Source organism: Gossypium arboreum, chromosome 13 (genome assembly GCF_025698485.1).
Source record: "Gossypium arboreum isolate Shixiya-1 chromosome 13, ASM2569848v2, whole genome shotgun sequence".
Lineage (NCBI taxonomy): Eukaryota > Viridiplantae > Streptophyta > Magnoliopsida > Malvales > Malvaceae > Gossypium > Gossypium arboreum.
In genome coordinates this window covers 85,878,506-85,905,108 of record NC_069082.1, presented here as the reverse complement: position 1 = coordinate 85,905,108, position 26,603 = coordinate 85,878,506, and the positions used below count along the sequence as shown (strand labels likewise).

The following is a 26,603-nucleotide window of genomic DNA, read 5'->3' as shown; positions in this document are numbered from 1 at the left end:
ACAATTTATGGTGAATTTCTAAAGTAGGAACAGGGGATTCAGAAACTGCTATGACTCTGTTTCACTAAAATTAAAATATCTTCTAACATATACTTCCTTTACTTGTTTCATTTGTTTCATGTGAAACTAGACATAATAAGCTTCAATTTGATATGTATTTAACCACCAAATTCAATTTCTATGATTTTTAGTAAATTTTCAAACTCGCGTTAGTGTTGCTGCGGTATTCTGTTTATGGTAAATTTCATCCTTTTTATGAGTTTTTATGCACTAAGTATCTTAATAGTTTTCCTTAACATCAAACATAATCTAAACTAACCATTTTCATAATTTATCATTATCAAGAATTTCCTCAACCATTTCACAACCATACCATAAGATCATTTACACAAAATGGGTATATTGCTATACATGCCATACTTAAATTTACAAGCCATTTACCAAAAATCTTCTGGATAGTGTGACTGAGCCTTCGACCTATCCCGACTCCTGAGCTGGCTTGTCCAAAACTACAATGAGTAAGAAGGAGGGAGTAAGCATAAATGCTTAGTAAGTTCATATGCAAATAATAAGTAACATAACAAACAGTTATACCAATCAACATTAGCATACATCACTAAAACACATATCACATTTTTAATCATTCTTCATCATCTTATTACCTTATCGTGGTTGTATCAATACTCAACCCGAGGGTTAAATACATACCTGTCCAAAATATCCATTTCATATCACTTACCAATACGTCTCTTTACATCTCAAATTTTCCTCCATTTGAGTAGAACTTTACCCGTTGAACACATCGAATATAATTCGGATACATGGATAACTTGCACATAAGTGCCACATATTCAATCAAGCAATCATGTAACCGCCCATAAGCGAACTCGGACTCAACTCAACGAGCTCGGGCGTTCGCATCCATAAGTGAACTCGGACTCAACTCAACGAGTTCGGATGCCTAGTTACATCTCACGAACTCGGACTCAACTCAACGAGTTCGGACATTCGCATCCATAAGTGAACTCGGACTCAACTCAACGAGTTCGGATGCTCAACCATCCTAGTGACATGTCACTTGTATCCTAATCTATTCCTAAGGTTCAAACGGGATTTTCCTCGAACACTTATCCTTGCCGTCTTCCGTAGAATGCCGAAATCAATACTCGGTAACAATTATATTTAACAAGTAGTTCACATAATTTACATATTATTTGAAATTAACCACAAAGCATACATTTCATAATAAAATTCAGCATAACATATAATTAACATCAATAACTTAAAATAACCATTATGCTACATTATTTACACATGAACTTACCTTGGTACCAAAATACAAAGATTTTGCAATTTAGTCCACAATCTTTTCTTTTCCTCGATTGAGGTCGATTCCACGTCTTTCTTGATCTAAAATAACACATTTAGCTTATTTAATACTCACATTATCAAATTAATCCTTAACTCAAATTTTGGAAAAATTACAATTTTACCCTAAACTTTTGCATATTTACATTTTTGCCCCTAGGCTCTGGATTAAACTTTATTCCTTATTCTTATGTTTTACAACATGCTGATCACTTTTCTCTTCTATGGAAACATCAAATTCTCACTCTAACATGTACTTGTGACTATTAGGTATTTTTACCGATTAAGCCCTTTTACTCGCTTTTTGCTTAAAATCGAGTAGTACAAGTTGTCTAACATAATTTAAAACTTCATATTCTATCATAAAACATCAAAATACACAAATTTCACCTATGGGTATTTTTCCAAATATAAACCCTAGGTTAAATTATTGCTAACATAAGCTTTATCGAGTTAGGGATCTCAAAACGTAAAAATCATTAAAAGCAGGGCTTGGAATCACTTACTATGGAGCTTGGAAGCTTGAAACAAACCCTAGCTATGGAGAACCCTTGAAATTTCGGCCTAATGAAGAAGATGGACAAAATTGGCTTTTAATTTTGTTTTAATTCATTTTAATAACTAAATGACCAAAATACCATTACTACTAAACTTTCCAAAAATTCCTTCCATGTCCTAATTTTGTCCATGAACTTAAAACTGGTAAAATTGCTATTTAAGACCTCCTCATTAATATTCCAAAACAATTTCATACTAAAAACTTCTAGAATGCAAGTTTTGCAACTTATTCGATTTAGTCCCTACTTTCAATTTAAGCACTTTAGGCATAGAATTTCATCACGAAATTTTCACACAATCATGCAATCATATCATAAACATCAAAATCATTGTAAAATAATTATTTCTATCTCGGATTTGTGGTCACGAAACCACTATTCCGATTAAGCCCTAATTTAGGATATTACATTACAAATACATAATAACATACAATTCAATTAGATGAATATAGTAATCCATACAAACGAACTTACCTCGATGACTAGGGCATAGAAACGAAGTCGAACTAATCCGAGGCTTTAGCTTTTCCCTGATCTAAATTCATACGTGGTCTATCTTGATCTAAATAGACAATTCAATCCATTTAATACCTCTAGTATTCAACTTAGTCCAAATTTCATATCTATACAAAATTACTATTTTGCCTCTAATATTTTAACTTTTCATAATTTAGTCCTTAAGCTCATAAATTAAAATCTAAGCATTTTCATCCACCATTCAAGCTAAAAAATTACATTAGGGACCAATATCAACCCATACAAACCATCATTTCATAAATTTAACTTGAAATTTTATTATTTTTACAAACAAGTCCCTAAATGCGAATTTCATCAAAAATCACTTGTAACACCCCTAACTCGTAACCATCGCCAGAGTAGGTTAAGAGGCATTACCAGACTTGTAACTCAGTTTATAATAATTATAAATCTGATAATGTTTATTCTCATTCAATATCATTCGTTCACATTCACTATATACTTAAAAAAACATATCAAGTTTTAAGCATGCATTCGGGACTAAATCGTAACATATTAAAAATTTCAGGAACTTAAAAAAATTTCAACATTTCATGTGTCACACGCCTGTGTGAATAGGCCGTGTGCCTCACACGGCTAGTAGACACGCCCGTGTCTTAGACCGTGTGAAAACAGGGCATACATACTTACTTATGTCACACGGCCGAGGACACGCCCATGTGCCAAGCCATGTGAAAACTAGAGAGGATACTGACTTAGGTCACATGGCCAACCACACACCCGTGTGTCTAGCCCGTGTGCCCTTCGAAATGGCCACACACGCCCATGTGCTAGGTCGTGTGCCATATAGGGGGTATACTGACTTAATTCATAGAGTACCCCAGAGGACGCACGGTCGTGTAACATAACCATGTGTTGCACACGGCTGAGACACACGCCCGTGTCTTTGCCAGTGTAGGCAAAAATAGGACATTTGCAAAGCCATTTTTCCACCCTATAAACACAAGCCTTTACAAGCATAATTGACCACATTTAAGCAACCCAATTGGAAATCAAAATAGCCATTTCAGTACATACTATTTTCCATATCAAAACATAACAAATTCATACCCAAATACATATCCATCATCATGCATAATCCATTCATTTAACAACTATATATCAAGACTTCACTTGCGTCATTTCATTCCCTCATTACTTGTTAAAACATACCATAATTGAAGACTTCAATTCAACCAAAACATAACATCTAAATAAGCCAAGTCACATGGCTTAACTTATACACAAAAATATGCCAAAGTCCTATTATCAAGTTGCATAATTAACATCTTTCAAAGTAGCCTATACATGCCATATCTACAAATTCACAAGTTCAAAAGTACCAATCAGAATTTGAATAGTGTGATGTGCAACTCTGACTTGTCTGAAACGAGCGAGGTAACAAACCTCTATAAAACATGGAAAAAGAAACAGAATAAGCTAATAAGCTTAGTAAGCCTGTATAGTTCAGAAATCAACTTACCATTTATATATAATCAAAGCGATACAAATATGCAACCAATTCAATTAACCAACACCTAATTACAAGTATTCATCAAATGTTAATCATTGCAAACATACACGAAATCATCCATTAATACAATGCTTATCATCATTCTAAATTCATATATCATGTATAACATTAATAACATTTATAAATCGTAACTCATTTGTATAACATTATTTAGGCCCGTTGAACCTATTAGAACTTCAAAGGATACTCGAGTGAATAATGTCAGTAATCCGTCAATTTATTATCATGTATGCTCTTTCGAGCCATGATCGATAAGCTCCTCCTGAGCTAATGAACAGTAAGCTCTATTGAGTTGAAACGGTAAGCTTTATCAAGCTGAACAGTAAGCTCTTATGAGCTGAAACGGTAAGCTCTAATAAGCTAAAAACTGTAAGCTCTTTTGAACTGATATATCGGTAAGCTCATACGAACTGTGGTGAGTCCGCAACAAATGCAGGAGCTCGACCAAAAAGATAATCTCAATATCATGTCACTTGTCAATTTTGAGGCTAATTCTCAAGCCTTTTTGTCACCCTCATTAACACATACACACTCACATATATCAATAGTGATCATCGTGGCATAAAATGGTTATTTAGACATCCTTAGCTTTAACTTATGCATGAGAAATACATATCAAAGTACATATAATTAGGACCCCATGACTTGTTAAATTCATTCAATTTATTTCTTACCTTAAGTCATGCTATAGCCATACAAATTGACATCATCCATCCATTATCAACTACCAACTCAATACACATCTCAAGAACAGTAGCACATTCCATGCATGCAATAGTATTTAGGGTTACAACCCAATAGTAATTATGAGCCATATCTCATGGCCAAATATAAAATGAAATAATATAGTAACATGAGCCATCACTTTTGGCTAACCAACATGACACATATAACAAAATACTAAGTCCACTATACATGCCATACTTAAATGTATTAAACCAAATATACCCCAAAAGATTTGTTGATAGTGTGACTCGAGCTCCGACGTCCACGATCCCCAAGCTAACTTGGCGATGCTAAAGGAAAACGAAAAGAAAGGAGGTAAGCATAAAGCTAAGTTGTATGTAAGCATAAAGCTAAGTTGTATGTAAATAATAAATAACATATATCCTGAAGATTTCATAGATCAAACATACTACCAATTATCACCACATTATCAGTTTACACATAATCAACATAGTAAGGGTTGACAATAAATGTCATTGAACTTCATAACTTATCTTACTCTTCTTTATTCATGCTAAATTTCCATTATGAATCGAGTTCCATACTCATGAGATTTATGTACATACCTGTACTACTCATAGCTTATTCATATTTCCCCACCTCTTAACCTTGATCTTGAATGGCCTGTTGAACCACTTAGAATACGAAAGGACGTTTGGGGTTATCATACACCAAATAGGGTGCCAAAGCCATGTCCTAGACATAGTCTTACATGGAACCACACATCGATGTCATATCCCAGATATGGTCTTATACGAAGTTTCGAATCGGTGCCGACGCCATGTCCCAGACATGGTCTTATACGGGGCCTCATATCAATGCCTTGTCCCAGACATGGTCTTATACGAAATCACTCGATGATGCCTAAGCCATATCCCTGATATTGTCTTCCACGGGATCTCGTATCGATACCAATGCCATGTCCCAAACTAGTCTTACACGAGATCTCATTAATCATGGTGTCATGATATCCCAATCCCAAGTGGTCACCTGGGATTTTCGAGATACAAAGCTATCATCAAATTGTTATTGAGTCATCACAAGTCAAATTCCATAGAGGCATATATACACATTTCATACAACATCAAGCCTTAAACATATGATAATGAAAATGTTGAATTACTTACACACAAGCTTACCTCGGTCCCAAAATATTGCTAACTTTACGTTTTAGTTCAAAACTTTACTTTTCCCTCGATTTAGGTCCGGACTCCGTTTTTCTTGATCTATAATAGCAAATTCCACTTTTTTAATTATCATATTGCCCAAACCAGTCCATAAATCACAATTTGGCAAAATTATGGTTTTGCCTCGAAACTTTTACAAAATTACGAATTAGTCCCTAAGCTCGTATAATGAAATGTACTCATTTCCTTTACTACCCAAGCCTAGCCGAATCTTTCTTGTACTCATGGTAGCCCACTTTACTCATCCAAAATAGATTTTTATCACTTAATTTACTCCTTTTTTTTAATTTAGTCCTTTTTATGCATTTTTATCAAAATTCACTTAGTAAAGGATGTTAAATACACACCAAACTTTCATATTCTTCCATTAAACATAAAAATACAAACATGTCACACATGGTTAAGTTTTTGAACATGAACCCTAGCTTAAAGTATGGCTAGAAATGGATAGATAAGTTTTTGAACATGAACCCTAGCTCAAAGTATGGCTAGAAATGGAAAGATCATGCTTCAATGACTTAAAAAATGTAAAGAACATAAAAAACGGGGCTAGGGAGTACTTATAATCAAACTTGAAAAGTTGAAAACCCTAGCTATGGTGACCTTTGAAATTTCGACACCTCTTGGAGAAGATGGAGACAATTTTTCTTTCTTTTTCCCTTTTTATTCTTTTATTTACCAAAAGACAAAAATACCCCTTAAGCCTTTCTTTCAAATTTTTCCTTTACATGTCCATTTTTGTCCAAAATTTTAGAAATTGGTCATATTGCTAATTAGGACCTTCTAATTTATAATCTAAAATAATTTCATGCTTGAAGCTTCTAGAACACAAGTTTTGCATCTTATTCAATTTGGTCCCTAAGGTTCAATTGGACATTTTATGCATAGAATTTCTCCATGAAAATTTTACACAAGCATGCATACCTATCATGGACCTCATAAAAATCATAAAATAATTATTTCTATCTCAGATATGTGGTCTCAAGACTACTATTTTGACAAGACCCTAATTTAGGATGTTATAATTCTCCCCCCTTAGAGATTTTCGTCCCTGAAAATCTTACTGGTAAACAAGTGTGGGTATTGGTTTCTCATGGCCTCATCGGGCTCCCATGTAGTCTCTTCTATCCATGCCTATGCCACAATACTTTCACTAAGGCGATATTCTTGTTTCTCAACTGTTTGACTTCCCGAGCCAAAATCTTGATTGGCTCTTCACCATGAGTCATGTCTAGTTGAATCTCAACCTCTGTCGATGAAATCACATGCAAGGGGTCTGATCTACAATGGTGCAACATAGACACGTGGAATACATCATGCATCTTTCCTAACTCAGACGGTAAAGCCAACCGATAAGCTACTAGTCTTATCCTTTTGGTGATCTCATAAGGTCCTATAAAATGAGGACTCAACTTGCCTTTCCTACCAAATCTCAAAACCTTTCTCCATTGGGATACTTTCAAAAATACTTTATCGCCCACTTGATACTCAATTTCTTTTCTTTTCAAATTCACATAAGACTTTTGCCTATCCGATGCCGCCTTCAAACAATCTCTAATTACTTTTACTTTGCCCTCAGTTTCCTTGACCAAGTCAACCCCATGAATATGATTTTCCTTGAGCTCTATCCAATACAAGGGAGTTTGGCTCTTCCGACCATACAATGCCTCATAAGGTGCCATTTTTAAAATCATCTAAAAATTATTATTATAGGCAAACTCAACCAAAGTAAGTACTTTTCCCAACTACCCTGGAATTCTAGAACACAATATCTCAACATATCTTCCAAGGTTTGAATCACTCTCTCGGATTGGCAGTTGGTTTGTGGATGAAAAGCGGTACTGAAATTCAGTCTCGTGCCTAAGGTTCTTGTAACTTTTTCCAAAACTGCGAGGTAAACCTAGGATCTCTATCCGATATAATCGATAAGGGTACTCCATGAAGTCTCACAATTTCAAAAATATACAATTCAGCCCATTTATAGAGTGAGTAGTTGGTACGTATCGGGATAAAGTGAGCTGACTTCGTCAATCAATCAACAACGACCCATACCGCATCTTTCTTACTTGGTGTCAAAGGTAAGCCCGTTACGAAATCCATGGTAATTCAATCCCATTTCCACTCGGGAACCATGATAGGTTGTAACAATCTTAAAAGTACTTTGTGCTCAGCTTTCACTTGTTGACAAATTAGGCATCTCTCAACAAACTCGGAAATATCTCTCTTCATACCATTCCACCAATATATTTTCTTCAAGTCATTATACATTTTCGCACTACCGGGGTGTACTGACAGTGACCATTGTGTGCCTCATGCAAAATTTTATGAATCAACTCGGTATCTTTAGGAATGCAAATCCTATCTCGAAACATCAAGCAGCCATTAATCAATCCAAAAATCAGATTCAGAGCCCGACTCACACTGAGCTCTCTTAGCTTGCAAATCCTCGTTGTTATTCTAGGTTTCACAAACTTCTTGGAAGAATGTCAGCCTAGCTTCCAACTCTACTACAACCGCACCATCATTTGATAAAGTTAACCTTATATCCATGGCTCTCAAGGCAAATAAGAATTTTCTACTTAAGGCATCAGCGACCACATTCCCTTTTCCCGGATGATGGTCGATTACTAACTCATAATCCTTTATCAATTCTAACTATCTCCGTTGCCTTAGATTTAAATCCTTTTGAGTCATCAGGTATTTCAAACTTTGTGATCGGTGAATATTCGGCATGTCTCACCTTACAAATGGTGTCTCCAAATCTTCAATGCAAACACAATAGTGACTAGTTCCAAGTAATGTATCGGGTGATTTTTCTCATGCGGTTTTAGTTGTCTAGATGCATAGGCTATCACTTTGCCTTCTTGCATAAGCACACACCCTAATCCATTCAAGGATGCATCACTAAAAATCACAAAGTCCTTTCTCAGCTCAAGTTGAACTAGCACTAGAGCCTCAGTTAACAACGCTTTCAGTTTCTCGAAACTCTGTTTGCACTTCTCTGTCCATTCGAACTCAACATCCTTTTGTAATAACCTCGTCATTGGGGTCGCAATTATTAAAAACCCTTTAACAAACCATCTGTAATAACTGACCAAACCTAAAACGCTTCTAACCTCCGTTACATTCCTCGCCGGTTTCCAATCAATAATGGCTGAAATCTTACTCTGGTAAACTCTAATACCATCTCCCGAAACAATGTATCCTAAAAACCCAACTTCACGAAGCCAAAATTTGCTTTTACTAAACTTGGCATATAACTGCTTGTCCCTTAAAGTCTGCAAAACATTTCTCAAGTGCTTGGCATGCTTTGTCTCATCTCTTGAATAAATCAGAATATCATCGATGAACACCATAACAAACTTGTCCAAATATGGCCGAAATATTCAGTTCATTAAATCTATAAACACGGTAGGAGCATTCGTTAACCCAAATGGCATAACAAGAAATTTGTAGTGGCCATACCTCATTCTGAAGGCAGTCTTAGGTACATCTGACTTTTTAACCCGCAACTGATAGTAACCAGACCTGAGGTCTATCTTTGGAAATATTGTGCCTCCCTTCAATTGATCAAATAGATCACCAATCCTTGGCAAAGGGTACTTGTTCTTTATTGTCACCTTATTGAGCTGTTGATAATCTATACATAGCCTCATCGAACCATCACTCTTTTTCAAAAATAATACGAGAGCACCTCGAGGTGAAAAGCTCGGTCTCGCAAAACCCTTGTCGGTCAACTCCTGTAACTAAACTTTCAACTCTTTTAATTCTGTCAGGCCCATCCTATACGGAGCAATTGAAATAGGTGTAGTGCCGAGAATCAAATCAATGCCAAACTCTTCTTCCCGAATAGGAGGCTATCCAGGAAATTCTTCCGGGAATACATCTGAATACTCACATACTATTGGTACCGACTCAATCTTTAACTCAGACTCTTTAGTGTTTAATACAAAGGTAAGGTAAGCTTTATACCTCTATCTGATACATTTCAGAGTAGACATGAAAGAAATCACTGCAGGCATGCTATTCAATTCATTTGGTTCAACTCGAAGAACATTACCATTCTCATATTTCAATTCAATGAATTTTCTTCCACAATTCACTACCACATCATGAGCGGTAAACCAATCCATACCAAGAATTACATCAAATTCATCAAACGGTAATAGCATGAGATTAGCCAGAAAATAATGACCCCTAATCATCAAAGGGCAATTCTTACACACTTTATCAACTAACACATACTTGCCTAACGGGTTTGACACTTTTATCACGAATTCAGTAGGTTCAACAAGCAAGTTCATATCAGACACCAATTTCATGCAAACATATGAATGGGTAGACCCCAGATCAATCAAAGCAACAACAATAGTATCACAAATAGAAAATGTACCTGTAATCACATTAGGGGACGATGCCTCTTCGCAAGCGCGAATGGTGTAGGTCCTTGCAGGTGCCCTGCCTTCAAGTTTCACAGCAAACTCCCTAGGTGCATCTTTACTACTCGTTCCACTACTCGGATTCCTCTGAGGTCTCCCCTTACTAACAGTGCTATTTGCCCTTGCTCCTTAAAAGTTTCCTTTTTCTGTCCTCTTGGGGCAATCTCTAACAAATTGGTCAAGGGAACCGCATTTAAAACAGGTTCTATCTCCCCCTCGGCACTCGCCAGGTTGACATTTCCCACACTGGGAACATTCTGGTCTATTAGGTCAAGCATTCCCAACACTAGCAATTGAAGTAGTCTGAGTTTTCGAAACCATTTACTATTTGCCCCTATTCTTGCTCGAATACCCAACAGAAGCATTAGATCGAGTAGTGAAAACTTTTGACTTCTTAGATGAAATTTGAAAGGATTTGCTCTATTGTCTCTTCCTCGAGTCTCGGGACTCCAAATCGACTTTTCACTTTTCTTTAGCCAATTCTTCAGCCTTACATGCTCTCTCAACCGACACACAAACTCTTTCAACTCAAGGATACCAACCAATAATCGGATGTCTTCGTTCAATCCATCCTCAAATCTTTTACACATGATGGCTTCAATGGATACACATTCTGGAGTGTATTTGCTAAGCCTCACAAACTTACACTCATATTCGGTAACTGTCATTTTACCCTACTTCAACTTGAGAAACTCTTTCCTCTTTTGGTCCATAAACCTTTGACTGATGTACTTCTTGCAAAATTCCTCTTGGAAAAACTCCCAAGTCACTTTCTCTCTCGGCACAACCAACACAAGAGTGTTCCACCACTAGTAGGCTGAATCTCTTAGAAGTGATACAATGCACTTCATGCACTCTTCCGGTGTGCATGAAAACTCATCAAAGACCCGGATGGTGTTCTCAAGCCAAAACTCTACTCTTTTCGGATCATCATTTATGTTAGCTTGGAACTCTTTAGCTCCTTGCTTTCTAATTCGATCAACTGAAGGCCTTTCCCTTCTCACCATCAAAACAACTTGGGGAGCTACAGGGGTAGGCTGAGGAATAAGTGAGGGTGGGGGAGGTTGAACACCTGGGTTTGTCCAAACAAACTCGGTGTACCAGTTACTCATCATCTTTAGGAAGGCTTCTTTAGCCTCTTCTCCCGGACCAACAGTCTCAGATCTACTATCAGAAGGCATTACCCTTGAATGGGAGCCAGTGCGTTACTCTCTACATCGCCAGCAACTACTCGTTCGAGATCCATTTACTATATACAATACAATTTAAATTATCAGGAGTTGTCACACTATCATAATATACGTATAGCATGTATAGCTAGACTCTTACACTCGTTACGTAGTCCTAAAACTGACTAAACCGTAGCTCTGATACCAATAAATGTAACACCCTTACCCGTGTCCAACATCGGGACAGGGTACGAGGCATTACCAGATTTAAATGTAAATGTACACACAAAACTGAGTCATAAAATTTATTTGAATATGAAACTGTACATACACATGCATATCGTCCCAATTGTGGGCCTACAAAGCCCAAAACAGACATCGGGGTGGTTCGAAACTAAACCGAGAACTTTAGAAAAACTTGAAAGATTTTTCATAAAACAGGGTCACACGCCTGTGTGGACACAAGGACATGCCCATGTGCCCTAGACACGCCCGTGTCTCCAGGCTGTGTAACTTTCTGTTTCTGACGTCATCCTCAATTAAAGATCACACGGCCGAGTCACACACCCGTGTGCTAGGCCGTGTGGCAAATTTAATTTTAGCATTTAAGATGCAAACTTCACACGGCCTGGGCACACACCCATGTTTAGAGGCCGTGTCCTCTAAAAGGTTGAGACATACAGCTGTGTCTCTACCCGTGCGTTTACTACCATGCATACTGACTTATAAAACTAGGGTACAGGGGACATACGGCGAGACAACACGTCCATGGGACTGACCTTGTGTCATACACGGTCTAGACACACACCCGTGTGTCTATCCGTGCGGACAACTTTGAGGCTAATTCTCAAGCTTTTTTGTCACCTTCATTAACACATACACACTCACATATATCAATAGTGATCATCGTGGCATAAATGGGTTACCTAGACATCCTTAGGTTTAGCTCATGCATGACAAATACATGTCAAAGTACATATAATTAGGACTCCATGCCTTGCTAAATTCATTCAATTTATTTCTTTACCTTAAATCATGCTATAGCCATACAAATTAACATCATCCATCCATTATCAACTACCAACTCAACACACATCTCAAGAATAGTAGCACATTCCATGCATGCAATAGTATTTAGGGTTACAACCCAATAGTCAATATGAGCCATATCTCATGGCCAAATACAAAATGAAATAATATACTAACATGAGCCATCACTTTTGGCTAACCAACATGACACATATAAAAAAATACTAAGTCCCCTATACATGCCATATTTAAATGTATTAAACCAAATATACCCCAAAAGATTTGTTGATAGTGTGACTCGAGCTCCGGCGTCCATAATCCCCGAGCTAACTTGGCGATACTAAAGGAAAAGGAAAAGAAAGGGGGTAAGCATAAAGCTTAGTAAGTTGTATGTAAATAATAAACAACATAGATCCGGAAGATTTCATAGATTAAACATACTACCAATTATCACCACATTATCAGTTTACACATAATGAACATAGTGAAGGTTGACAATAAATGTCATTGAACTTCATAACTTATCTTACTCTTCCTTATTCATGCTAAATTTCCATTATGAATCGAGTTCCATACTCATGAGATTTACATACATACTTGTACTACTCATAGCTTATTCATATTTCCCCATCTCTTAACCTTGATCTTGAATGACCCGTTGAACCACTTGGAATACGGAAGGACGTTTGAGATTATCACACACCAAATAGGGTGCCAAAGCCATGTCCCAGACATGGTCTTACATGGAACCACACATCGATGCCATATCCCAGATATGGTCTTATACGAAGTTTCGAATCGGTGTCGATGCCATGTCCCAGACATGGTCTTATATGGGGCCTCATATCGATGCCATGTCCCAGACATGGTCTTATACAAAATCACTCGACGATACCGAAGCCATATCCCTGATATGGTCTTACACAGGATCTCATATCGATGCTGATACCATATCCCAAACATGGTCTTACACGGGATCTCATTATTCATGGTGTCATGATATCCCAATCCCAAGTATTCCTTAAGGTCACTAGGGATTTTCGAGATACAAAGCTATCATCAAATTGTTATAGAGTCATCATAAGTCAAATTCCATAAAGGCATATATACACATTTCATACAACATCAAGCCTTAAACATATGATAATGAAAATTTTGAATTACTTGCACACAAACTTACCAGGTCCCAAAATATTGCTAACTTTACGTTTTAGTCCAAAACTTTACTTCTCCCTCAGTTTAGGTCCGGACTCCATTTTTCTTGATCTATAATAGCAAATTCCACTTTTTTAATTATAAAATTGCCAAAACCAATCCATAAATCACAATTTGTCAAAATTATAATTTTGCCTCTAAACTTTTACAAAATTGCAAATTAGTCCCTAAGCTCGTATAATGAAATGTACTCATTTCCTTTACTACCCAAGCCTAGCCGAATCTTTCTTGTACTCATGGTAGCCCACATTACTCATCAAAAACAAATTTTTATCACTTAATTTACTCCTTTTTCAATTTAGTCCTTTTTATGCATTTGTATCAAAAATCACTTAGTAAAGGATGTTAAATACACATCAAACTTTCATATTCTTCCATTAAACATTAAAATACAAACATATCACACATGGGCAAGTTTTTGAACATGAACCCTAGCTCAAATTACGGCTAGAAATGGATAGATCATGCTTCAAGGTGTTCAAAAATGCAAAGAACATCAAAAACGGGGCTACGGAGTACTTACAATCAAGCTTGAAAAGTTGAAAACCCTAGCTATGGTGACCTTTGAAATTTTGACACCCCTTGGAGAAGATGGACACAATTTTGCTTTCTTTTTCCCTTTTTATTCTTTTATTTACCAAAAGACAAAAATACCCTTTAAGCCTTCCTTTCAAATTTTTCCTTTGCATGTCCATTTTTGTCCAAAATTTTAGAAATTGGTCAAATTGCTAATTAGGACCTTCTAATTTATAATCTAAAACAATTTCATGCTTGAAGCTTCTAGAACATAAGTTTTGTATCTTATTCAATTTGGTCCCTAAGGTTCAATTGTACATTTTATGCATAGAATTTCTCCATGAAATTTTCACACAAGCATGCATACCTATCATAGACCTCATAAAAATCATAAAATATTTATTTCTATCTCAGATTTGCGGTCTCGAAACCACTATTCCTACTAGACCTTAATTTGAGATGTTACAAGTACTTCCTGGGCTCTTCACCCAATACTTTATAATTCTTTGTTTTCTATTTCCTAAAATTAAACTTAAATATATTTCAAATTAAATAATTTTCTCAACCCAATTCTAATTATGTTAAAATCGTGATGACTTTACTGTAAAAGAATCTATGAGAAAATATATTTAATATTTCTACATTCATCAATTCATAATGACCAAATGATTTATTTCCATTCTCGAACTTTATTTAATTCAAAAAACATAAATTTATTTTTCAGGTCATTTTCATTTTCATTTTTCATTTTTCATTTTGGAGAAAATCACATTCATTTCCAAATTGTTTCATTTATACATTTTCATTTTCATTTTGGAGAAAATCATAATCATTTCCAAATGTTTCATATTCTCCATTCCACCATCTCTATGCATTTTTGTTCATTTGATTCAACATGAAAATCATTTCTGGTTTCAATGAGCTAGCAGAGGGATTGATTGGACATATGCAATTGAGGCTAAAATGATTTATAATTAAGTTTCAGCTTTTCGCCTATATGAACTCAGTTAGTCACGAAGTCATTCGACTATAGTATCGTGATTGAGCTCTCCCTAATGGCATACCATTATGGAATCAACTCGATCAGTGCTCGTCCAATGACCTTATCATAAGTGTGTTACCCTCATATGGTATCCTAAATCTCTTGGGGATAGAATCCATTTCCCAATATGATCCTATTTTATCTCATGTTAACCATTACACCATCATTCATGAAAAGTCAATTACTATCAAATAGTAATCTAGTCATCCACCACAAAGACAAACAACCCGTACCTATGTTTACTTTTCATCAACCATGTAATACCAATGAGAGGATATCATTTACCTATGTATCAGACTATGAACTCCACTATTGGGAATAATGCTACATACTGTAAAAGTCATACACCCAACACACCAATTTTTGGTTCCTTATCTATTCAAATAATAAATCACAAAAATAGTCAAATATCAATCAAGTGACAGAATAATAACTATGCAAGAATCCACCTAAATTTCATCTATAATTCTCAATCTAATTTATCGCATTAATTCTCTCTATGGATCCCCCTATTAGATTTGAATCTAATCCGGTAGATTTATGTCATCCTATTTCTAGGATTGCATGTAACTCCATTCAATTATGTAATATCTAATCACAAGAAGGGTCTATTTAACCTTAGACTTATGCACATCAAACATGGATTAACAGTCTAGAATTGTTAACAAAGAATAATTAAGCATTCATAATTTAAAACAAAGAACTAAGATTTATTGCATAAAACTAGAAATCAAACAATAGAATTCATCCTAGGGTTCATCTTCTTTAAATGTTAAGAGAATTAGTTCATTGTAAGAATAAACACCAAAAATACAATATGACCACTAAAATAAATGAAATCCTCCTTGGAAATAAGCTTGGACCTTTGAATCTTGATAGAGAACTGCGTGGAAATCGATTTCAATGATGTTCTTTAGGTAATTTTTGTGCTATCCCTTGACGACTGCTTCTTTTCTTTTTTATTTCCTTATTTATACCTTCTTAAAATGCCAAATAAACCTAAAAATTGTGACTTCCATCTGTTAATGTACATGGTTCTCGAAATTGACATTCCTTAGACACACGACCATGTGGATTACATGGTGGTGTGGATTGCCCGTGTGAAACTCTATTGCATATGTACAACTTCTGGAATGCTCCAGTGTTCTAATTTCCATAAATTTTCACTCTTATTGCTCTCAAGTGTCCTATCAACCATAACATGAATATAAAGGATTAGGAGTATATAATTCACCATTAATGTCACATAATCACCCAAAAATGTACTAAGAATAAGGCTAAAATATGTTACTATTGACACTTATCACACAGTGTTACCACAAGCATGACAATGTCAAATTGTAATTAGTAGCTAGAATGGAACTCTTAGGTTACTCCAAGGATCATTCTTCCATAGTAACTGATAAAGGAAAAATGTGCTAATTGGTCATCCTACTAATGAGACAATTACTTGTCTAATTAGTTCAAGTATTATTAGTGCAAATCGATTAAGAATCATAAAAGAACTAATCTATTTTATCGATTAAAGAAACTAACCTAACATCCGTCTTTCTTGTTTTAGACCTTGCAAATACTCAAGGTGATGGTCAATTGGTCACAAACTACTTATGAAGCTCACATGCATAGAAAGATTACATTTCTTGTCACTCTTAAGTAGAAATCTCCTCTCAATTCGTCACCGGAACAGGGTTACAGTGTATTATTACCAGAGTTTATAGAAAAATTACAAATAATTTATGTCATTTACTATTCATTTCAGAAACTATTCATATGTCCATTGAATGGACCCTCAAGGTCCAATTTAAGGATTAAAAACAAGTCGTGACTAAATCAAAATCTCAGAAAATTTTTCGCAAAATTTCAAAATTTTTCTTATATACAGAGGTCACGCCCAATGTGAGTAGGCCGTGTGGCTCACACAGCCAAGTGACATGCCCATGTCTCAAGCCGTATGGGCATTCGATGTGAGGCACACGGCCCTATCCTAGCCTGTGTCCTTACCCGTGTAACTTTCTAACTTGTTCCACATAGCCTGTCACACGCTCGTATGCTAGGTTGTGTGTTTAATTTAATTTTCATAAATTAGGTGCAAGTTTCACACAGCCAAGGCACACACCCATGTTCTAGGCCATGTGTCACCCACGAATGAGACACACGCCCATGTCTCTGTCGGTGTGCCTAATTCTGAACATTTTGTTTCTAAATTTTAAGATGCAGGGGACACATCGTCAAATCACATGCCCATGTGCCTGGCCGTGTGTCACACACAGTCAAGACAAACACCTGTGTGTCTACCCGTGTGGACAAAATAAAGTCATTTCCTAGCTTTATTTCTCACCCAAATTTGCTAAAAACCTACACCAATACTTGCAAACATATATCAACCAATTCAAGTAATATAACCAAGCTAACTCTAACATCTAACTTGATATATCATTACATGTATTCATGTTCATAATCTTACATTTTATAACATTCATGTTTAACATAACTCACACAAACCATACTAATCACATATGTAATTATCATGATATAACTTATAAATATACCAATTCAAATCATCACTAGCCATTCCAATGGCTAGATTACAAGTTATCATTTACAAGCCAACAATTGGCCAAGTTAACCTATACATGCCATTATACCAAAATAAGTTTACTTTTTATACCAAAATGAGCTAGTAGATAGTGATGATGTTCTGACTGATCTCCAACCTTTGCGAGCTTCTGAGCACTATAAAACAGAGAAAAGAAAACCTAGTAAGCATTTAATGCTTAGTAAGTTCGTATAATAGGAATTAAACTTACCAATAACATTCAACAAAATAAGCATTCAATAATATGCTTTCCAACAATTTGGCAATTTGCCTAGTCACATACACTCAATTAAGCAAGTTAGTCACACAATTCACATGTAAACATGGATGAGCTCATCATGTTTCACACTTTCAGGTATTTCAGAAGCATTAAAGACATAATTCTTTTAATCTCATAATTTCTCATATCAGGAATTTTATCTATTGAGTTATTGAAATAACGATGGATACTTAGGTAGTACACACAGGGTGTACAAAATTGTAAACCGTCAATTCATAATTAGGGGTACCCCTTAGGGCACATAATCAGAGAGTATACTCTCAAGCCATATATCAGTATGCTCAGATGAGCCATATAACAGGACACTTATCCGGGCTAAATAGGAAACTCATAAGAGTTTTAATCAAAGAGCTCATAGAGCTTTAAAGGTAACTCCGAAGGGTTATTATCAGAGAGCACCGGATAAGGTAACAGAAAGTTAAAGTAAGCCATGTTAGGAAGCTCATAAGAGCCTATATTAGGACACTCATATAGAGCTGCATTTGTGTCCGCATTATATGCTGGATCACAACCAATCGAATCATGTAACAGGACGATCACAAAGAGCTGCGATAATGTGCAACACATGCAAAATCACTACCGATCAGGATGCTCGTAGGAACTATATAATAGGATGCTCAAGAGGGCTTATAACAGGATGCTCTTTATAGTTATGGTGTGTCTGCAACATATGCAAGACCACAACCAATCAGGAAATCCTGTATCCATCGAATTTCATTTATTTAAATGGGACTTATACCTATCAAGCAATATCAAACATGTAATTAATTGTAGACATTAAATATTTATATAATCCACACATATTCAACATTCAATTCCAAACATATTAATACACATAATCTAGTTACAAGAACTTACCTTGACATTTGTTCGTTTCAAAAGTCTACAAATCTGGCACATTTTCTTTTCCTCGATCTAACTTTAAATTTGAGTTATTCAGATCTATATAAATGAATTTAATCATCAATTTAATGCAATTCATATTCGATTAGATTCAATTTACACCCTAGGTAAAATTACCATTTTTCCCCTATACTTTTCATTAATTTCAATTTCGTCCCTAGGCTCGGAAAATGAAATTTATGCAATTTAATCCTTATTCCAAGCCTAATCGAAATTTTCATATAACATTTACAGTAGATGTTTTTCACAAAATTCAGAATTTTTCCATAACTTGTACATCTTTTCAATTTAGGCTCTATATCACAATTTCATGAAAATTCACTTTTAAAAAGTTGTTTTATCTATCAACAACCTTTCATTTTCTACCATAAATTTTAAATTTTCAACATATTCATCCATGGTAAAATTTCTATACTTTGATACTTTTCAAATTAATCCCCAAAATAGATAGATTAAGCTATCCCGATCTCAAAAATATAAAAATTACTAAAAATGGGATAAGAAAACATACCTAATTAAGCTTGATTAGTTTCCTTTCTCTCTCCTAGGGTTTCCAATAAAATTTTAGGGATAAAGATGACAATAATATGATGATATTTCTTTTTAATTATTTATCATCCTTTAATTTTTCTCATTTCTAATTTCATCTTTTTCTTTTTCTAATTTTCCATGGATGAATCACCAAAAATATCTACTAAATTTTCTTTAATGGTCTAATTACCATATAAGGACCTCAAGTTTTGAATTTCATAACTATTTGGTACTTATAGCTACTAGAACTCAACTTTTGCATTTTATGCAATTTGGTCCTTTCCCTAATTTAACACATAATCGGTAAAATTTCTTATTAGAATTTTTCATATAACATCCATATCATAATCCAGACCATGCAATAATATTAAAATAAATTTTCTTTCTGGCTCAGATTTGTGGTCCCAAAACCACTGTTCCGATTTCACTGAAAATAGGTTGTTACATTACTGCTCAGCATAATTATAATAAAATCCATGCAATAGAATCTTATCTTAGTCTTATCTATTTAGATTATCCACTAGAGGCGTCAATTCTAGTGTATTAAGTAATTTGATAGAATTGAACAAGCAATTAACCAAGATCATGAATTTCAACTTAGATTAGCAATTAACATCACAACCAACCATTCTAACATTTAATCAATAAAAGATGAATAGGAACAAGAATTAGAAATGCTCATACATGAAGAAGGTTCCAATTCAGAGCTAAAGTTTGATTGATCTCCATTTACATAGTCTTCAACAAGAAAGAATGAAAAAGCTATAGCAAAGATAACTCTCTCTATTTTATTCTATCTTAACTCTAATGTAAAAAGGTGTTAATCGTGTGTAATCTAAGTAGTGTATGTAAAAATCTGATAGAGATGGGGTTTATTACCAAAAGACCTTTGCGCCTTCACTAAAAGTCCACTTAAAAAATGTTGAAAACTCAAAATGACACAAAATTTCCCTTGATAATCATTTTAGATTAGGATTTGTAGGGTTGATATCGCGACCTCCACTATAGCGACACTACAACATTGATGAATGACTTCTCCCAGGATTTGCTTTAACGTCACGACTTAGCAACCCAACGTCGCAGCGCTGAGGTGCCTCACGTTGCAATATGATTGACTATTGAGCCCCTCTCTAACATTCATATTGCATAATGTTGTGACCTCAAGAAGCTCCTTATTGCAATGTGACTTACTGTCAACCACATTGACTTTAATTTGGTCTCTCAATTCACCTACATAACCATTTAACACTTATTAAGCATCATTTTTTTCATAAAATCAAAACAGCATTAAAAATACTAGATTAAGAACAAAACTACGACAAAACCTAAAATTGACACACAAAGTATTAAGTACCTAAAAAGGCTTCACTCAAAAACACACTAAAGCATGAAAAAATCACATTTACTTGTACAATCAACAAATACCAAAAAACCGAATGAAGATTAAACCAATAAAAAAATCGATTGAACTAAATTTAAATGAGTTTAAATATATTTTTTTATTTTTATAATTCATAAAATGAATGTTTATATTTGGCTTAATCCACAAATTGGTACCTAAACTATATCCCTTTTCCCATCTTGGTATCTAAATTTTTTTTTTTTTGTCACAAGTAGTACCTAAGCTACTTTTATTTTCCAAAGTTGGCATCTCCGCTAGTCAAACTATTAAGTCTATTTAAAAAGAAAGGATTAACCCATAAATTGGTACCTAAATTATATCATTTACCCATTTTAGCACCTAAATTTTTTTTAGCTACAAGTGGAACCTAAACTATCTTTTTCCTAAATTGGTACTTCTATTAGTTCAATTGCTAGTCAAACTATTAAGTCTATTTAAAAATACATATAACCAGTTAAAAATTGTTATGTAGCAAGAAAAGACAATGTATAATTTTTTTCTAGATATATTTAAAATTATTAAAATTCATTTAAAATAAAAATATTTTTTAAAAAAGAAGGGAAATCAATTCAATTGGTTCAATTAATTTTTGGTCGGTTCAATGATTTATATTGGTTCATGAGTCAACTAGCTCAACCTTTATCTCTAGATTGGAAAAAGAAAAAGAAAAATAGAGAGAAATAATGTAAAATAAAATAAAATATAATAATTAAAAATACTTTTTAAAGTTTATATTATACGATAATCTATTATTGGCTAAATTTTTTAACGAATATAACATTTTGATATAAAATGACTAATGAAAAATAATTTAGATACCATTGTGACAAAATAGGTACCGACTTGGGTTGTATTGTTTAGGTACTAATTTATGGGTTAAATCTTTTTAAAAGGATTTATTAATTTGAGGAAAAAATCATTTAAAACCACTTTGTGACAAAAAAGTTATAGAAAAAAACTTAATTTAAGTATCAATTTGTGAGTTAAACATTTATATTTCTGTGATAATTTATTTGTATTTATTAACTTTTCCTTATTTTATAATTTTTCTAATTAAATTTGAAAATTTATAGAATTTTTAATTTTGAATCGGTTGAATTCACGATCTAACCGGTTTGTTCATTAACTTGGTTCCTAAAACTGCTTCATTCCATCAAATAAACCGAAGTTACTTTTTGACAAGGCCTTAACTACAGACTAAGGCCGAACAGGCTCGCTCTTAAGTCCATATGTGTTTCGAACATTTATAAAGATGATATTCTCACATCTTTCGAACAAATAAAAAATAAAAAATCCTCATATCCATGTCAAAATATTTAACATATTGTTAAATACAGGTACTTGAAGAAAAATGCAAAGTTGAAAACTCACTAAAAGGTTTGAGAAAATGAATGACATCTGCAAAATCCAAAAATGTTTCTTGATATGGCCATAACTACAGACTACAGAGTCTAATACCTGCAGATATAATCAGCCTAACAGGCATAAAAACAAATGCAGCGAAACAATCAAGTATAGCATCTTAGAGATTCAACTACCAGCATTAATGATATCCAAACAACTTCAGCTGAAAGATAAATGACTCCATGGACTACATAGGATTTAAATTACTATAGCTGAAATGTTTTACAGGAAACAGGTTAATAGGTTCTGAATGAAGAAAGGTTCTAAATGCATGCCATGTTCTTCCGAAATGTCCTGGGACCAGAGCGGTACCTTTCTTAGGTCCCAAATGATAATTATCAAGGTATCTCTAGGTTTACAAACCGCAATCACAAATGGAAAGTTTGACCTTTGTGGCTAGCAAGCATTTATGTTGCTTCACTTCATTTTTCTTCAAGTACCCATGTACGACACATATCAAGATGAGAGTGTATGAGCCTCCAAAGATGCTCGAAATACATGAATAAAACTTATGAAGAAATGAATATACCGGGGTTAGACACTTACACCTGAGTCCAAGTAAAAAAAGGCAAGCATTGCATTCTGGATGCATAAAACAGCCTCTGCTGTCAGCAACAAATCCGATATGAATTACATTTCATACAGACAACACTACAGTCCTTTTAAGCACTAACACAAGTTCGCATGAATTGCGATATGATTGAAAGTAGAAAGCATCAGAAATGATAAATACCTAGTTACCTCTAAGTTCCCAAACCATAATTACGAAATGGAAAGTTAGATCGTTGAGGCTAGCAAGCATTTCATGCTAGATGCACAAAACAACCTTTGACCTCAGCAGTATTATCCAATATGACTATTACATTTCATAGAGTCAACATTACAACCTTTTTTTATCAAACCCTAAAACAAGTTTGCAAGAAATACTAGACGATAGAAAGCATAAGAAATGATACTAATAAATCACAAACCATTCTCATTAGAAGCAAATCATCATAGATAATTAGTTTTGAAGTTATAAAGAATAGACTGGCAGGTATGAAAATAAGATTATCCCAGTCCTAGTTTCCCTTCCATCCCATAAGTTTCAACCTATGCTGCTTGGACTCAAGGGTGAGTGTCAGATAAATGTATGACTTGAATCTTTTGCGTCTTTCTGTACACTTGGAAAATCAAACTCCTATTCGTCCAAATATGTGTCAGAAATGGATGCTCTTAAGGAAAATAAAGAATCGGAACAATGTAGATCTTCACACCACCACCAACATATCACAACAAGCTATCTGATAAATTGAATTTCAACTCAAATATAACTTTTTAAAACAATGTAGTAAAATAGTAAACTGTTGTTGAATCCGTTCAACAAATTCTACAATGTTAGATCTTGCACATTTGCATTAAATGAACCATAACATCTGTCTTTTATTTCTAAGCAAGTCATCCCAACCCATGTATAAAAAACATATATACACAAATGAGAACAACTAGAACAAACTATTGATTCAAAGACTAAATAATTATAAATCATTATTCCAATAACTGTTCATTTCTATCAAATAAGCAAAGAAGAAAGAAAACCCAAAACCAAACTAAGAAAAACCAGTTACTCCCCTACACTATCAGCTGATCCATCAATGAAAAGATAAGAAACCTTTCACAGAAATAACTAATAAGCACCCATACTCAGAAATCACCCTCCAATTGACCGAAGCTCCTCCAGAGCCACCTTAATCTGATCTTGCACCAACTCCAACCGCTTAGAATAAACTTCCAACTCCAATATTTGCTGCTTCCTCCACCTCTCATCCATGAACTCCACATTACCACCACCACCGCTGCCAAAATTCGAAGTTCCGCCAAAACTCAATGGCATGGCATTCATAGCCATTCCACTAATCCCTCTTCCCCCTCCTCCCCCTCCTCCAATTAAACTACCTAACAACTCCTTAAACACGGGTGTTAAACAACTCTTCACCGTCTCCTCTACTACTGCTGTCAGGTTTCCTCTTTCTCCTCCAGCACCACTGCCGCCGCCACCACCACCCAGTCCTTCCACATTACCCTGGTCATGATCACTCCTATTATTAAAATTATTGTTAGAAATCACAAACCCATCATTTAAAACTCTTTTCTCTTCCAGTTTCCCCCCTTTACTCTTTGACCTTCTCTTATTGGCTGCGGATTTTGGAGTAAGATTCTTTTTCTCCCCACATTCATCGAGAAAATTGATGTTAGTAGTAGTAGGAGTAGGAGTAGGAGTAGGAGTAATATTATTTTCATCATAATCTAAAACATTATCTTCTACTTTGCCAACACTACTACTCCAGATCTTTCTAGAAATTTCAAAAGTAGCTTGATCATGAGGGCTTTTGAAGGAAAATTCTTTACCTGAATTGATCTTATTCATCACGTTCCTATATTTCTTCTTCAATCTCCGAAGCTTCTCGACTAACTGATTCTTGTTGAAATCGAGCTGGAGTTTCGATTTGATTAGATCGTAAAACAACGCCGTATCGTGATGGTGATGGTGAGAAGAATTAGAGTTGGTTTTCGAAGTCGTGTAATCGAGAAATCCTTTGAGAAGCTCGATCTCGTCTTCATCAGTCCATAAACGTTGAAATAACCGCCGCGATTCGTCGAATTGTTGCGGCGGAGGAGGTTTTTTCTCGGAGACGGCGGAATCAATCCGTTGGCGTTTAGAGTCGGGAGTCGAACCCCTGAGAGGAACAGAAGCGACGGTCACGACGGTGGATGAAGGAACGGCAAGAGGAACGGCGGGGATTGAGGCGGAGGGTACGACTGCGGCAATCGGTTGAGGTAGTAAAGAGGGGGAATTAAAATCTTCTTCCTCTTCTTCTTCTAACAACTCCTCGTCCTCTTCGTCGTTACCGTTGAGCACGTCGTCGTTACCGGAGGAAGAGGGTTCCTCGTCGTCGTCCTGAGATTCCTCAAAAACGGCACCGTACTGCTCGGAAGCCATGAGAGAGAGTAAAAAACGAAAGAGGTTCACGAGGATTTTGTTGATTAAAAAAGCGTGTTGGACTTGGTGAAAGGAAAGAGGTTAGTTTGGTTAGAGTTAGGCCCGTGTGGGGTTCATACCCCATGTCAACGCGCTTCTTTGGCGCGTGTACGTGTTCAGTAAAAATAGATTTAGAATGGGCTAAATCAAACCCATTTCATTTTATTTATAGTTGGGATAATTAGTTTTCGGTATCACGTGCGCATGAGTATACGTTTTAAAATATTTTTATTTTGTAATCCCTTTTAAAAATTAATTAATATACATAATATTAAAATTTCTATGAGTGATAGTAAGTTTGGTGGTCTAAAAAATTCTTTGATAATGAGGATTCAACAAATTTGAACTTTGGAAAAGAATTGGTCATTGATTTATGTTCCCAGAGAGGCCAATCAGCTAACTGATGCTTTGGCATAAATGGCTCTATCAAATGATGAATATTTGAACATTTTCGAGGTTCCCTCTCTAGAGATTGAAGAGATCTTGAAGGATGATATTTCCTTTGATAATTTGCTTATGATCTACTTTATGTAATTCCTTTGTTTATTTTATCAAAACAATGCAAGACTTTTCAAATTAATTTTTAATTTAATAATGCAATATATTTATTTTACAAATTCATAAAATAATAGGTGCGCTCAAGCTCGATTTTAAAAAACCTTCTCGGATTTGTCAATTTATTCATTTCATTTTAAAAATAAAATTATAGTTTAATAATTAATTTATAAATTTTAAATTTTATAATTAAAATTTAAATATACTTCAAAAATTATTTAATTTAAATTCAGATAGTATTGAATCAACTCAAAATTTTAAAAATTTGTCCAAACCCAAATTAGACTTATTGAGTCAAGCAGACTCCCTAATAAACTTTATTATGCAAAGAAAATTAGCTTCACTTTTAGTCAATTTTGTTATAGTTGCTCCATGTATCCCTCCATGTGTCATCAATAGGTCAACTATATGCTAATATATCTATTCTAGGCGAAGCTCTAACTAGGCAAACCAAGCCAACTTGGACCACAATCAGCTGACAAACCATCATTAGATAACCCTCATTAGGCACACATGGGGTATCAGATTCATTGATCACTTAAGTATTCTAAAAAAACTATCTTAGGACATTATATCATCAACACTATAAGGGAATAAGGTATAACTCTACTATCA

The 26,603-nt window shown here is 34.8% G+C and overlaps 2 protein-coding genes and 1 long non-coding RNA gene across 3 annotated transcripts; all 3 read right to left on the bottom strand.

Annotated features, from left to right (window-relative positions):
* Positions 1-359: 359 nt before the first annotated feature.
* Positions 360-1,952, bottom strand: LOC128286598 (uncharacterized). The gene is made up of 3 exons (XR_008277210.1): positions 1,875-1,952; positions 1,325-1,410; positions 360-509 (listed from the first exon to the last, which is right to left on the bottom strand). It is a non-coding gene; the product is annotated as an uncharacterized LOC128286598 (long non-coding RNA).
* Positions 1,953-8,345: 6,393 nt separating this feature from the next.
* On the bottom strand, positions 8,346-10,995 carry LOC128286822 (uncharacterized). The gene is made up of 5 exons (XM_053024549.1): positions 10,866-10,995; positions 10,393-10,589; positions 9,354-9,448; positions 8,804-9,209; positions 8,346-8,528 (listed from the first exon to the last, which is right to left on the bottom strand). Exons 1-5 carry the CDS (start codon positions 10,993-10,995, stop codon positions 8,346-8,348), a joined length of 1,011 nt encoding a protein of 336 aa, XP_052880509.1.
* A 12,733-nt stretch (positions 10,996-23,728) lies between these two features.
* On the bottom strand, positions 23,729-25,566 carry LOC108470126 (probable transcription factor At3g04930). Its single transcript, XM_017771354.2, has one exon. It carries the CDS (start codon positions 25,392-25,394, stop codon positions 24,105-24,107), a length of 1,290 nt encoding a protein of 429 aa, XP_017626843.1. The 5' UTR covers positions 25,395-25,566; the 3' UTR covers positions 23,729-24,104.
* Positions 25,567-26,603: the final 1,037 nt, after the last annotated feature.

What these genes read in the sequence shown, in the direction of transcription:
- LOC128286822 (XM_053024549.1), bottom strand. Translation starts at nt 10,995, where the DNA reads ATGACAGTTACCGAATATGAGTGTAAGTTTGTGAGGCTTAGCAAATAC. An exon ending in AGACATCCGATTATTGGTTG is followed by an intron (nt 10,590 to 10,865) that starts GTATCCTTGAGT and finishes TTGACCTAATAG; the next exon opens with ACCAGAATGTTCCCAGTGTG. An exon ending in GAATCCGAGTAGTGGAACGA is followed by an intron (nt 9,449 to 10,392) that starts GTAGTAAAGATG and finishes GATCAATTGAAG; the next exon opens with GGAGGCACAATATTTCCAAA.
- LOC108470126 (XM_017771354.2), bottom strand. Translation starts at nt 25,394, where the DNA reads ATGGCTTCCGAGCAGTACGGTGCCGTTTTTGAGGAATCTCAGGACGAC.